Below are 16,348 nucleotides of genomic sequence, written 5' to 3' on the forward strand. Positions count from 1 at the left end.
ACTATTTTATAGCTAAAAGTATGTTATGCACAGTATATTAAACCACTGTAAAGGTGAAACAAGTATTCAGACACTTCAGTTCTTTTTATTTAAGACAGCAGGGAATATCATCACATTTCTTCAAAGGATCTGCTAAAAGAGCCACTCAGCTTTAACCACTCCAGCTGCTGTTATTTAATATTGTTACAGTGCATATATCCACTTCAGATTTACACACATACAACATGCCTCATTTACCAATATCCCCCTATGTTTTTTTTTTTCAGTTTGTTCTTGAGAAAAGTCCTAAGAAAAAATCTGTATTAGATTCATGTCAGTCAGAATTTTTGTGAAAACTGCATGAGTTTTAAGAAGAAAAGACCTCATTCACCAACTGTTCTTAAGAAAAAATTCTTCTCGAAACCCTCTTACACAATTTTCACAAAGATTCTGACCTTCACCTGTGTTTTCTTATGTGGGATTTGTTCTGAGATGAGAACAGAATCTACACACACTCAAGAGCACAAGAGTGAGAACAGTTCTGCGGTTTAAGAACACATCATGATTCTGATGTAGAGTTTTTCATACAATCTTTTTCAAGAACAAATTAAAGAAAAAACATGGGAAGATATTGGTGAGTGATGCCAAAGTTCTTCTTAAGAATGGTTGGTGAATAAGGTCCAATATCTCTGGACTCTGTACTTATAAAGATGAACAAATAGTATGTATTCAAAAAATGTAAAAAAAAAAATTATTAAAAATTTCACATAACAATAGCAAACATGATGAAGGTGAAGGAGCTTCTTAAAGTTTTTAAAGACCACGTTATTAAACACTTGAATGGAAAAAGCTGCAGGCTACAGTTAGACGACCTGAAAGCAGTGGGAACAACACTTACACAGAGAACAATAAGCAGTGAACTGCACCATAATCATTTCCCTTCCTACAACCCACACAGAACTGCTCTGATAAAAAAGAAGCACGTAGATGCACATCTAAACTTTGCACATGAGCATTTAACAAGTAGAAACTCTTTGGGAACAATGTACTCTGCCAGACGAAACAAAAAAGAGCTGTTTAGCAATAATACAGCTTGTTATGTTTGACAAAAGAAGGATAATGCATCTGATCACAAGAGCAACACATACACAGTGAAGTATGGAGGTGGGGGCATCATGATATGGGGATGCTTCTTTGCAAGTGATACTGGAGCATTACACACCATCAAAGCAAACATGAATGGAGTGATGTACCAGAACATATTTGAGGAGAATTCGATCCGATTCGCTTTCCAAAAGGCTGTTTTCTAAAAAAGGAGGTTGATTTGCTTGGCTGGCCTAGCCAAACTCCTAACTTGAAAGCCATGGAAAATTTATGGAGATTTTGAAACTGTGATTCCACTGTAACCTTGAGGAATAGAAGACAGTTTGCCAAGAGGAACTGGCCATAACCGAACAACATTGCTTCAAAAATCTAATTACTTCTTACTGTTGACATCTCTACGATGTAATTGCTAACAGTGGTTTGGCAACAAAGTACTCATGTTATTCATTTGAGGTGTCTGAATTTGTTTTCCCTATGAATCTAGACAAATCTTTGTTCAAACTCAAGTCAAAAGGCATGTGGAAATTTGAAGATGATACACCATGACAGATGCTGTTTACACTAAGTGTAAATAGAAGGATGTTTGCTACACTTGTATGATTCAGCAGTGTAAGCCTACTTTACAGCAATTAAATTATTCTGCTTTTTTTCAGCAACTCTCTCTCTCTCTCTCTTTCTCATCATGGGGTTACTGTCCCTGTTTGATTTGTACTAAGCTGTTATTGCTATTGCTTACATCTGCACATGTTGGTGTCTTTTATTTCTTTTAATTAGACATTTAATTGCAACAGCGTAAGTCGATCTGAAGGGGTATTTTCTTAATTTAAGACAGTGATAGTGGACAGTGCATAATCATTTAGAGATGTGAAAAACTAAACATACCCCCTTGACTTAAACTCTCTTGAATTAAAAATTTAAAAAGCCCATATTGCCAAATTGTGCTGCCAAAACCCCAGTCTCCACAGATTGCAACTGCAATCAGGATCATTCCGCTGTCCTAGATAAGACAGCTCAATCTTTAGCAATTGTTACTGTTGGAGTGATGCTTTACTTAAAATACTTACTGAGTAGTGAATGGAAAATAGCACTTATTTCCTAGTTAAGATTACTCTATAAAACCCTACTTTCTATTTCTCTCTTGAACACAGCTTCTCCCACTTTTTGTTCATGGAACAAAAAAAAGGCAGACTGTGTGGCCAGTGCTGTTTTCACTTAGTGTAAATAGACACTGTCTATAGCTCCTGGAAGTGTATTATATAACAAAAACACAAGTGTCTGAATACTTCTTTCCCCTCAGTGTAAACAAGTCTATTCTGAGATTACCTAACAACTCTGATGATATAGGCAGTTTGCACAATCCTAATTGATTTACATGGAGCTTCTGTTACATGTTAGCAACATTAGCCTCATGGATCCAGTGGGAAAAAAAGAACAAAATAAGGCGACAAAACATGTTGCTGCTGATCCACTACATATTTTACCAAAATGTTCTTTAAAATATCTGAAATCTGGCAACTATGGTTGAACGAAGGTGTTTTATCATTCTAAGGTGTGAAGGACATGCATTAATTTGCATTTGCTGCCTGTTATGTTTCAGTATTTCTTGGCTGCATTATCAGTGTAAATCTACACAATTCAGCCATCAAACAGACCAAAAAAGAGAGACTGAAATACATCATTGTTTTAAATGAACCTGTCTCCCCTCCTCTCTTTCCCTAAGGTGGTCTGTTTATCACTTGATTTCAGTGTAGTTGTTAAACTTGAATCAGAGATTTATCACAGACTCTTCAGTCAAAGTCTAAGAGCTCTTGACAGAGCATGCTTTCATTTCATTCTGTATGGCTCTCCATTTATTCTCCAAATGGACTCCAAAAGAAAGCTTTTGCTGAAAAAGGATGGTTTACAGATGTTGCCCAGGCTGAACAACTAAGCATAATTGAGGGTAGTGAAGGTCTCCTAAAGGCCCAACAGCCAAACTGATTGTTGTTGTTTGAAGAAAAAATACTCTGTTAATGAAATCCCTGAATAAGGCTGAATTTTAGATGCTTTACTGCTTGTATTTATTCTCTCTCGTTCTTCTTATTCTTCTCTCTCCTGCAGGCTAGCCCTCTATGTTTACGAATATCTGCTTCATGTTGGAGCTCAGAAATCAGCACAGACCTTCCTCTCAGAGGTAAGTAGCTAAAAACGAACAGAGCAGCAGATTTTAAGAGCTATTTTTTATGGTCAAACTGAGCACCGTTTAACACAGTTGCCACATTCCATTAAGGACTTCCTCAAGATGTAACTTACATAATGTTCTCCTGCATTAAAGCACATAACTGCTATTTTCTGATACGCCATATGTCCAACATTTATTGACACCTGCCCATCCCAACATTTCTTCTTAAATCAAGACCATTATTATCCTTTAATCTTCTGGGAATTGTTAATACTGTTAATAATGTTGGAATGTTGCTGTGAAAATTTGATTGTATTCAGAAATAAGAGCATTAGTGAGGTCAGGTCCTGATGATGCATGATAAGTTCTGGACCCCATCTCATCTCAAAGGCATTCGATGGAGCTTCATCATTCCAGAAAACACAGTTCCACTGCATCACAGCTCAGTGTTTGGGGGCCATAGCAATCTATCGTTAAACATACTAAAACATTGTGAGACCCCTTCATGATTAACAATCGATCCGCAGTGTTTTGACCAAAATGAATTATATATGTTGGATCACGTGAATGCCGTGATTGATCAAAACACCCACAGACACAGATCTGAAACGTCTGATATTTGGTCAGAATACTCACAGAACACTCAGATTCAGATTCTTTATTGTCATATGCACATACATTTGCATAATTTTTATCAATATTATTATCAATCAGCCTCCTGTGGTATCAGTACTGTAAAGGCCATTAAGGGATTAACAAATGATATTTTGTGCAGCACAACTTAGAACCTTACCTGCGTGTGACCTGTGGGAGACCGTGTCTTTCCCTCCGCTGCCGGGTAATTGAATTATTCTGGACACAGAGCTGAGCTGGCAGGACATTTAGTGTCTCTTTACTGGAAATGGCGAGAGAGAGAGAGAAAGAGAGAGAGACACGCTATATGCTTGTGTTCATGTTCACACTTTGTCAAGGACAAGTCTCGTGTCAGAGAGTGATTTATGTCTTACATCTTGCTAGCGCTTGCTGGCATAATCATACTTTGTAGCCAGCTGAGAAGGCTCTGGTTGGATATAATCTTGATGATTCAGGCTATGGATTAAGTTTATTTCAAGGAACAATTGACACACAGGCTGTGTATTGTAAGCACTGTCACAATAGACCAGACAGCAGGGAATATTATCACGTTTCTTCAAAGGATCAGCTAAAAGAGCCACTCAGCTTTAAAAGCATGTTAACCACTCTAGCTGCGTTTATGAAAGAGACACATTAATACACACAGCAGGGAAAGCAGTATTTCAGACAAAACTAGTGATATAACAGTCTTTATATTGTCTAGGAGGTCTTCTACATATTAAGGGGTGTAACAATACACAAATTTTATTAGCAGAATACTGTAAATTTATGTTGCTTTTTTTAAAGTTTTTTTAGTTATTTTAGTTGTAGTTTTATTCATTTTATTTTATGTATTTATTTTTTAGTCAAAGTCCAATTACGAAAATAGTGTTTCTGGCGAAATCATAAATAACACAAGAGGGTAATTTTCTAATTAGACAAATTGAAATACCCACAAAATGTAAATGTTTTTGGGTGCTGTTCTGGGAACATAAAATAAGGGGAACATTGTACCATTACAGGTGATTTATAATGTGTATAGTTTCACAACCTCAGTTAATAAAAGTATGAATATGCATGTTTGATTATATTGCGATATTTTGAAGACTTGGGATACCCACAGTATTGTGAGATGACATAAGAGGACAGATTTACTGAAAGAGGCACTGATTCTCCTGACACTTTGTGGTGGGCAACGTGGCTCGTTTAGTGAGCTTGTTTCCACCAAGTATATGAAAAAAGAGTTTTACATCCTTCTTAGATTTAGATTCAAATTGTGTCTCATTAGATCAAAATCACTTATTTTCTTGTGTGAACATAATGACAGTCAAAATAATTTGTTTTTACTGTTTGAGAAAGTGTGCAGTAATTTTGATATGAGAGGTAATTTTTTGAGAGAATAAGACATTTCAATATAAAACTGTAGCACCGCATGTGCTACCCCAGTCTGAAGGAGGACACTGGAGGCAGGGTTCAATGTTGCAGCAGCCATTACTTTACTTCATCCAAATAAACACCTAAAGTAAACACAACCAAAGGTAAGCTGGCCACTTTTCAGTGGCTGAGGCTAGCTAGACCTTTCAGTTCTTCTCTTCACTAAGCTTTCCAGCTTTAAAGTCTGCTGCTACTTGTGTCTCTCTCTCTTGCGCGCTCTTGCTGTTCCCTCTCAGCTCTTTTAAAAGGCGCTTGCGCTGACAGCCAGATCAGCATCAGCTGGCTCTCATTAAGGGTAGTGAGCACCCAAGCCCAGAGGGAATGAGAGCTCACTGCTCCGCCTCCTCGTCACTGCCCCCAGCTGGCAGCTTGGCCACCCAGGTCAAACGTGAGGTGTAGTGACCTCGCTGCATAACTGGGGGTGGGGCCCAGGCGGCAGACGGCAGAGTTTGGGACTAGCTCGTTGCTGGCGCTGTTACCGTCCTCCTCCTCCTGCTGTCAGTCCTATGACTCACATCCATTGGAGGAAGCTCGGGCTTTGCACTCCGCCCCCTCCACTCTCATGGCTCTCTCCCTGCCGCCCATATATGTTGTGCATATATGACTTCTGCTTTGCATAGTAGAGTCTAATAGTAGTTTAAACTTGCGAATTTGTGAATGCAGTGACTGCTGTTTATTGACTAAGTTAGTCCCAAGCGGTTTAAATCAAGATGATAAGATAGAATATTAGATTTTTTTCTTTATACTGTTTTCAAAGAAATACAAGTGAACAAGAGGCAGTTTACAAATCACTCTCAACATATTTTTGAATTGGGTTTGTACACTGTATTGATTTTTTTCTCTAATATTGTGACACCTGGAAGTATCACATTTTAGTATATTGCAAATCTATGTAAACAGATACACAATATAGAGGAACGTTCAAATAAAAGAGAGCAAGGCTGCTGCAGTGAAAAAGAGGAAAACAAGATCACTCCACAGACACAGCCATGACTTAGCCATGCCATATTGTGACTCAGACACAAACAAGACAATCCTAAGACATCCCCTCCTATTGTGTGCTGCTTCCTTTGCGACTCATGTCTTTTGCCACCCTGGCCCTTATAGCCAGGCCAGGCAGCACCGAAGCCCAAAATAACCCGTCTCTATCTCTGCAGTGGCGACACAGCCGCGCACAAACAATGACGTTAGATAACAGGGGCACTCGGCACACCCACCTGCTTTATGGCAGCAGTTAGATCATTGTGTGGAGAGAATGCACAGCCAGCCAGCTCATCCAGTGATCTCACTCTAGGAGAGTGTGGTGCTGGATACTGTTGTGTGGTCTGCAGCTTGTGTGGTTAATATAAATGCAGTTGTTGTGAAGAGACAGCGCTGCCTCAGTAACTGGATATTTGTGGGTTCCATATTAGCTGTGTCATGCAGGACTGTCACAAGAGCTTAATTTAAAAAATCAGTGATTAAAAATTACCAGCAGTTATTAATCTGTAATTTGCATGGTGATAGCTCATGCTTCTCAATTTTCCTACGGGTGTCTCATGTTGTAGGAAACATATTGTTTATATAAATGTGTAAGATTCTGTATAGTATTAAATATAGTAAAGTAGAAACTATTGTAATTATGCACTACTATTCATGCACTACCATTCAGGAGTTCGTATTCTTTTTGCAAGAATATAAAACCAATTTCTTAAAGATTCATGTAGAAAATTATTATATTATGATGATACTTCAGTTTCAACTAATTTTTTGGAAGCTTTAAAAAATATGATGAAATGTTAGATGGTTCTAGAATGACAAACAGGGCTGTAGATAATTACAGTATATCTTGTAACATATCACTGTTGTCGGAACAAAGCCAAAGCCTCGTATCTCCAGAATTGTAACTTCACAGAAGAAGGAAAAAACCTACTTTACTTTTAATGTCAGTGGAACCAGACCACCCCCCCCCCGCCCCCCCCCCCCCCCCCCCCCCAAAGTTATTTTTGGCCATTTCTTTGTCTCTTCCATTCATCATGAAATTAACACAGTAAGTAAAGGGCAACAGGCATTTTCAAATTGTGACAAAAATTGAAAAAAAAAACTAATATGGAGATTTGTTCTACCAGCAACAATATAATAACGGAAATATTGAAGAAAATATAAAATATTGAATAAATCATCAACATGCATTCTGGTATAGCTTGTAGTATTTCAGTCCACATTAGATAAGTTATTACTGAATAAAATAATAGCAGTTATTATTATGACCAAGGGACATTGTGTATGTTGTATAACATATTTGCCATGTGGTATACTACTGCTGACATTTTATTTGTTTCAAAGATTTGATACTTTATGATTGGTCTTATTTAATTGCAACTGAATTGCACGGTCATGCAGTAATGGTGCTAATGATAATTGAAATGTCAGCTTATGCGTTTTGGCAGTCTTTATTAAGACATTTGAAATATCATTATCAAAGAGAGCACCATGCTTGAACAATCAAAGATAGAAGCAAGCATTATAGTTAAAATGTGGTAGTATGCACACTGGATAGAGAGTTTACAGGTAGTATATGCTCTACATTCATATCAACAGTTTGATTGTGGGTCAAATATGCAGTATGCAAATAAGGCTCTAACCAATCAAAAATGTTTTGTTGTGTGGTCTGAACTTCCAATAAGATGGTTTTAAAGTGTTTGGATGAATCGTTACATCTATATGATCCAACAAACACAGTAATGTAGGCCAATCTTTGATCATGTCACATAAAGAAAGGGCTCTTTATCATGTTTAATCAGTTGAAAGACATATTACAATATGTCACAATGTCATCTTTTGTCCATATGATGCAGTCCTTCTGATGCTCTGCTATATAAAAGTCCAGTGTGTATGACTCACCAAAGCAGCTCGGTGAGTCAAAGCAGGCTTCGGTAGAACCCTAATCACTCATTCTAGTGTTCTGTCTGTGTCTGACCTGGCAGATCCGATGGGAGAAGAACATCACGCTCGGCGAGCCGCCTGGGTTCCTCCACTCCTGGTGGTGGTAAGCTGCTCACATCCAGCAAATTGAACCTGCTCTGATGCCTGAAGAAGCATGGATTGTTAATTAATTCAGAGGTTACCTTGGATTGTAAGAACTCCCTCTTTTTGTAGTGTTTTCTGGGATCTCTACTGTGCGGCTCCGGAGAGAAGAGAAACATGTGAGCATTCAAGCGAGGCCAAAGCTTTCCATGACTATGTGAGTTGCATTGTTTTATATGTATATATATATATATATATATATATATATATATATATATATATATATATATATATATGTATATATATATATATATATCAGTTTTGGATTTGTAGGATTTTATTAGAACTATAGGCCTCTTTTACTATGCTTGGTTGGTTTTCCAATTATTCTTCTTTGAGGATTCTTTAGTAAAAGTGATGGTTATATACTCTTTAAAGATTTAAAGAACCTTCACATAATACAAAGGTTCTTTGCTAAATTGAGGGGTTTTCCTAGTGCTTCAACATTATTTCTTTACACTCACAAATGATATTTGCAGTCATCGAACAGTTCTATAGGGAAGCAATTGGTTCTTCTGTGTCATTGCACAAAGAACTTTTATTTTTAAGAGTCTATGTAGAACTCATTTAAATCCATAAAGGCTATTAAACTACAACCCCAATTCCAGTGAAGTTGGGACAGGGGCATGTTTACCACTGTGTTACATCACCTTTCCTTTTAACAACACTCAATAAGCTTTTGGGAACTGAGGACACTAATTGTTGACGCTTTGTAGGTGGAATTCTTTTCCATTCTTGCTTGATGTACAACTTCAGTTGATCAACAGTCCGGGGTCTCCTTTGTCATATTTTGTGCTACATAATACGCCACACATTTTCAATGGGAGACAGGTCTGGACTGCAGGCAGGCCAGTCTAGTACCCGTACTCTTTTACTACAAAGCCACGCTGTTGTAACACGTGCAGAATGTGGCTTGGCATTGTCTTGCTGAAATAAGCAGCACGTCCTTGAAAAAGACGTTGCTTGGATGGCAGCATATGTTGCTCCAAAACCTGTATGTACCTTTCAGCATTAATGGTGCCTTCACAGATGTGCAAGTTACCCATGCCATGGGCACTGACACACCCCCACACCATCAGAGATGCTGGCTTTTGAACTTTGTGCTGATAACAATCCGGACAGTCCTTTTCCTCTTTGGCCCAGAGGACTCTACGTCCATGATTTCCAAAAACAATTTGTGGACTCGTCAGACCACAGGACACTTTTCCACTTTGCGTCAGTCCATCTCAGATGAGCTCGGGCCCAGAGAAGCCGGCAGCGTTTCTGGGTGTTGTTGATATCTGGCTTTCGCTTTACATGGCAGAGTTTTAACTTGCACTTGTAGATGGAGCGACGAACTGTGTTCACTGACAGGGGTTTTCTGAAGTGTTCCTGAGCCCATGTGGTAATATCCGTTACAGAATGATGTCGGTTTTTAATGCAGTGCCGCCTGAGGGATCGAAGGTCACGGGCATTCAATGTTAGTTTTCTGCCTTGCTGCTTAATTGCAGAGATTTCTCCAGATTCTCTGCATCTTTTGATGATATTATGGACTGTAGATGATGAAATCCCTAGATTCCTTGCAATTGCACATTGAGAAACATTGTTCTCAACAATGTTGTTCACAAAGTGGTGAACCTCACCCCATCCTTACTTGTGAACGACTGAGCCTTTCAGGGATGCTCCCTTTATACCCAAATATGACACTCCAATTAACCTGTACACCTGTGGAATGTTCCAAACAGGTGTTTTTTGAGCATTCCTCAACTTTCCCAGTCTTTTGTTGCCCTTGTCTTTGTAGTGAATTCAATTGAATATAGGTTGAAAAGGATTTGCAAATCATCATATTCTGTTTTTATTTATGTTTTACACAACGTCCCAACGTCATTGGAATTGGGGTTGTACATACCAAAACAGGTTCTATATAACACAAAAAAAGGTTCTGCTATTATATTGAAAGCTTTTTTTACAGAACCACAATTGATTCTTTTATGGTATCGCGCCAAGGAACCCTTTTTAGCACCTTTATTTTAGTATGTGTTGGTGAGCTGTTACATTTTCAGCTGGATTTTTTTAACTAGCTGGTCTAACAGTGTTGTGGCTGTGAACAAAGAATTGTGATATCTGCAGCTGCAAGACAGAGAGAGGAAGAGAGTGCTGTGGAGGGATGATGAATTGGTTATGAAGGAACAGAAGTGATGTCATACTCTTGTGGTCAACTCTGCAAGGAAGAGGAGAGAGAAAGAAAGAGAGATTAAAGACACAGCAAATGGTTTGCCATGTTTGAGTTCAAAGCAGACGCTTCTGTACCTTTTCCACAATGCAGCCTGCTGATTAAACCCACAGTGACAGCCTGCCAGTAGCACTGCAGCCGATAGCTCAATGAATAATACTGCTAGATGTAAGTCATTACTGGAGTGGAGTGAAGGTTTTAGCTAGTGGCTCAGTCAGTCAAGAAAACCAGCACACCACTCATTATTCATGAATGAAATGTTTAACAATTCTGTAGTGCAGAATAATTTAAAAAGCTACATTGTGCTCAGCGAGATGCAGTGACCCCGGGTCACCATCAGTAATGTTTCCACGGTTATTTTCCATAAAAATGAAAATTGTGGATGGATTATTGCAGAAATAGATATGATTCTGCCAAAGAGGTGAGGTGTGAGCCAGGCTGGGCTGAGTGCCACTAAATGAGACTAAGCTCTTTCCTTTGGTGGAGGCATTGTCCAAAACAGTTGTCCTTGTGATATTTTTACAGCAGACATTACCTCGCCTTGGCGAACCTGTTTATCATTAATTGACGTCTTTGTCTGTAATCTCTATTCTGTTAGTTTTAATTAACATCACATTTTGAATGTTTGCTTTGGTTTTTCAGGCCTTTTAGACAGTTGTTGAACTTTGCATTTTTATGAACCTACAGCACTGACAGTTTTTGTTAAACTCCTCTGTGGCTCACCTTATGGTGTGATGTTTTTTTTAGCACTTTCAACTATCAGTTAAAGCTATTATAACACTAGAGCCTTTGACATATTTACACGAATCTCAGAATTTTAGTATTTAGTATTTGGTATGTGCCCCTTTTGCTTTAATGGCAGTGTGCGCTCAAGCTGACTTGTGTTTTGTAGTTTAAGCAAAAGCTTCTGAAGATTAGATCAAGCAGAGAGTTGTCTGAACACAATCTTCAAATCTTCTTGAAAAATCAAAAATTGCATAAAGGCCTTAACATGGTCAGCCTCACCATGTTATCACCATGCATTATATATATATATATATATATATATATATATATATATTCTGACATACAGTATTTTACTATAATAATAACAACAGTAATAACCATTAAAAAATGCAAACGTGTAAAATGAACATAAATGTGAATTTGCATTCTATTTCTGTAAATTAACAACATCAGTTTTAAAACACAATATATGTGGGGTTTGTTTACATACATTTAACTCTTTTTGTACTATAATACTTTAACAGCACAGTTCTAAGATATCATACTTAGTATAGTTTGTTATAATTTGTCCTTTTTAGTTCGAATACAAATTGAATATTTCTTGATTTTAATAAAACAGCCATTTAACAGTGAGTAATTTTTACCACAGTCCATGTACATGGCATAGATAAAGTGAGATATAGATAAAGTCCAAATGTGGAAAACTGAATAAATGCTTTTCTAAATGCTTTTAAAATGAAGTAAAATACATGGTAGCCAATCAGAACAAAACTTGTTTATTTTTAATCATTCTTAAAGTCTCAGTAATAAAATAGCATGTTTAATTTTAAGGGATCAAGAGAGGTTGGAAAATGGTCAAATAAAAATGAATAATTTCCATAAAATCAGACAAATACTATTACGTATCGCTCATATTGTTATTCTGCTAGTATTATTTGTTATCAAAACGTTTGTATTAAATTAGAAAAGAATGCAAAATAGAAGCATTTTGACTTTTAAAAATCTTGGACCCCACTGTGTGTTGCAGGTACTAAAATATCTATGTGTTCCTGTAACTTACTTGGAGGCCACTGGTCTAAACTCAGTGGACCTCCCTGAAATGTGTCCCTGTCTAATGAGTTCCTCTTAACCAGTTAGATGTCATTCATCTCAACCTGAAATTGTGCTTCTTGAAGACGTCCTTGAAGAATTTCTAGCATCCAGAATCGAGCCTGCAGTAAAAATCAATCAGGAAGAGTAATAACAATATATTAGGTTGCTTAGGTTGTTTAATTTAATGATTTTGGGACCTATTCAACACCAAGAGCACCATGGAGCCTTTGAGACATTCAGTGGCAGAGCTGGTGGGCTAAATCAACATTGCATATGCTGACTCCCACCATTTACCTTTTTCAGCAAGGACGTATCATTTGCAGTTCTGCAAGCTCTCTGAAAATCATTCTCTCTCTAAATGAGCACCTTCCATCTGAGTGGAGCCCGGCTTCATAAACACAGGCTATTTTTATGCCCACTCCCTCAGTGTGTGCCAGAAAAAGTGTACTAGACAATAACTGTTACTTAATAGCCTCTCTGCTGTTTAAAAATTGGCAGTTCCATCAACAGTCAGTTACTGCCATTTTTTGAAGTCATTTCGAAGCAGTAAGTCTACTCTCCAGTGTTGTAATAGCCGTGTACTGTTTGTAAAATCTGAGATTTATGGTCTTCTACTGTGCTTTGGATACTCATTGCAGTAATCTTTACCATAAAGAAGAGCTTATCGTAAATCCCCTGTCTGACTGACATGCTAACTGATCAATGTCAACCTATTGAACCATGAGTGAACTAAATCCTTTAAACAGTGCTAATACAAGTAACATTAAATAGAAGTTGCTGTTGACAGCTAGAAGAACACAAGATAAGTAAAGCAATAAAGAGTAAGACAAAACAATAAGAGGTCTTGCATTACAGTGAATTTATGATGGGTAAGGCATGATGGGAAGCAGAGTAAAACCTCCTTAATCATGGTGTAATCACAGTAAAACACAGCCTTAATTGACTTTGCTTTACAAAATGATGGAAGAGAATGTGATAAAATACACCAGTATTCACTAAATAAGTTAATTATTAAATTCAATGAAGACTATTGATAAATAAGGTATACTACAATATTCAACTGATATTTTGAAATACTCACTGCATTTTAGCGATGGTTGCAGTTGCAGTTTCACCAGAGGTTTTGTAGATATGTAAACAGCTGTGGTCCCACTACACTGCCATGTTGTAATCTCTTGCTTTTATGGTGTATGTACAACTGTTTCAGTTGTTTCAGTGTCTTGATGTGTTATCAAGTTTACCTAGAATGTAAAAAAGTATCTAGGGGAAACTGTGTGTCATACTTAAAAAGAAGCAATATGCGCCTCTTATGTATATATATATATATATATATATATATATATGATGAAGTAGAGAAAACTGTTTTTGTTGGATTGTTGTAATCAATAGGTAAAAAAATAAAACAACCAAAGCTATTTTTCCTTCCATGTTCAATGAATGATTGGTGATTGATTGGTCAGAAAAGTAAAGAAGCTTCCTTAAGAGAGTTTGAAAATACATTGCCTGGATTCCAGAAATGAATGAAGACTGTTGTGCCACTAGGGGATTTTTTTTGAAAGGCAGGAGCATGTGCGTATGTATATGTACATGTATAAAATGAATAACGCATTATTGCTGTTAAAAATTACATTCAGAGCACCAAATATATGTGCATGTAATATTAAAGGTTCATTTGTGCAATTTGGATCTCCAAGATTAGACCCATCGCCTATTTTAGTGGATATATATTTTTCTAACTTGATATTTTTCTAACACTTTCGAATATCTGCCCACTACTGCAGTGTTTGTTTATCTCTCAAAAGACAATGAGTAATACTGAGCAAGAGCACTTTGATGATTTTTGGAAACCCGTGTATCAGTGCTTAAGAGCCTCATTAGTGGTAAGATCCAATGTTATGACTCAGTCTGAGCTGCACTTTTGTTTTTTGTGTTTGGTGTCCCTTTTTTGTTCCAGGGCCTCCCCTGCCCCATTGACATGCCACATCCATCTTCATGCTTGTCAAAATCTAGATGTAGTAACCCTTATATTCACAGTCTCCGAACTGTATATCATAGCCACATAGAACCTCTATGTTTCTAACATTCAGGTCTTCAGCAATTACAGTGCTTTGCCTTTATATGGGTGAACCGTATGGATAGAAATTTCTGTATCAGTACTCAGCATTTACAAATTAAGCACTGCATGTAGTGTTTTTATACTATATTAATAACTGTATTGTAATTATTGTGATATATTGCTATTTTGGCTAATGCCCAATAAAATTGTTTATTAGTTAATCAGTGAAATGTATAAAGTTTCTGTTTGCAGCAGTTTGACCTTATGCGCCCTTAAAAACATGGTGTAAATGCCGGGAACTGGGGAGAGAGTATGTTTTAACTGCATTGCCCTTACTTGTTGCCATGTTTTTATGGCTGTCACAAAATTGGCAGGGATATTTAAAAAACACATTTGCCTTTGAGAGCTTTAAGTGAGAAAATGTCCTTTTCCTGATGCCCCTCAACTTTCATTGCTCACCCTTCTCACATTTTCCACCTCTTTTCCAAAGCTCATTGACAAAGAAGGGCTGAGCATTTCCCAAAAGCTCATCCGTCACTCTTTGTTTTGGAGCAGTGTTTTTTTTTTTTTTTTACATTTCCCCTTTCCCCACAGCTCACACAGGAAGTGGCTTAATGGCATGGCTGAGGATGGATGGATGGAAGTAAGGAGGAAGGAAAACACTGCTGGCACTGGTGTGTTTCCTGTCATTATGTTAGTCTAGTGAGCGCTTTAGACTGTTTAGACTGTTTGGGTTTAAGCTACACGATACAAAATCAGCCTTGATGTCAGTTTTGTCTTGGTTTTTTGTAAAAGTTCATACAACAATGAAAATGGAGCAGAACAAAAGACAAGCCAGTCAATATTGCTTAGAGTTTGAGTAATGAAGGTGGTTCAGAGGAGATTAGTGGAATGCAGCCTTTGTCACTGGAATATTGCCACAGCAGTCTATCACTTTGACTCACCTCACCCTGCATGGTAACCATGTTGTTTGGTCAATTTTTGCCATACAAAAATTAACCATACAAATATGGTTAATCAGCCAAGACATGTTTGTGTCCAAAGTTTGCTTCTTAAAGGAGCAAGTAGGATATGGGGGCTCTATTATCAGAATTATACAAAACCATGTTTTCATTAGTGTATGATCACCTTTAATTTCACATCATTGTGTTTTTGTTAGTGTGTTAATCTACATAGCAAGTGGGTTCTCTTCTAACAGAGGCCACCATGTTGTGGCGCTATGCTGGGGTACCATGATTCTACAGTAGTCCAGAATGGACAAACCAAACACTGGCCTAGAGAGTGCCTTTTGCTTGTTTACACTGAAGTGGCAGCTAGAATTTGCTGTGCTGTAGCACTGGGTAGAAGAAATACAAAGCAAAAAGATCAGTGGTTGTTTCTGGTGCTACCTAACCATTTTATGCTGTGAGAAGTTTTAGAAATTTTGACAAATGGAAGATCATATTCATTATTTAGCGAGTCCTTGTCATCAAAGGAGCAAAATCATGAAGAAGCAAAATTAAATCTGCACAGGCGATGGCAGAAAACCTGACGGCCACCATAGGTTATTAAGCTTCAACAACTCAATCTCTTTATTTCAGTATTTCATGTATCCAGCCTACTCCTTTATGATAGCTTCCATTCTTTTTTAGGAGACCTGCTTTCAGTTTTTCACAGAAATCTGCAGGGATATTTTTCCACATCTCCAAAGTTCAGTCTTAGAAGTTGGCTACATTTTCCGCTTCTCCCAGCCCAAGTATTCCCAAACATATTCAGTGATGCTGAGGTCTGGACTAAACACCGTTTTGGTGTTCTAGTTACTCTTCTTCTTTTGCCTGTTTTCTGATTAACGGCTTCTTGACAGCTACACATCCTTTTAGACTCAGAGTGTTGAGTGGTCTTCTTATAGTGGAAGAATGAACAGAAA

The 16,348-nt window shown here is 37.6% G+C and overlaps 1 protein-coding gene across 5 annotated transcripts in view; it reads left to right on the top strand.

Moving 5' to 3' along the window:
• Window positions 1-16,348, top strand: part of si:ch211-130m23.3 (uncharacterized protein LOC558547 homolog) — a 49,347-nt gene that overhangs the window by 14,106 nt on the left and 18,893 nt on the right. For all 5 annotated transcript variants that reach the window (XM_017695570.2, XM_037531773.1, XM_017695572.2 and 2 more), the window contains exons 2-4: window positions 3,184-3,256; window positions 8,257-8,318; window positions 8,429-8,513. In XM_017695570.2, the coding sequence (XP_017551059.1) occupies window positions 3,184-3,256; window positions 8,257-8,318; window positions 8,429-8,513 (220 nt within the window). The remainder of the gene's footprint in view (window positions 1-3,183; window positions 3,257-8,256; window positions 8,319-8,428; window positions 8,514-16,348) is intronic.

This window comes from Pygocentrus nattereri, chromosome 20 (assembly GCF_015220715.1).
Source record: "Pygocentrus nattereri isolate fPygNat1 chromosome 20, fPygNat1.pri, whole genome shotgun sequence".
Lineage (NCBI taxonomy): Eukaryota > Metazoa > Chordata > Actinopteri > Characiformes > Serrasalmidae > Pygocentrus > Pygocentrus nattereri.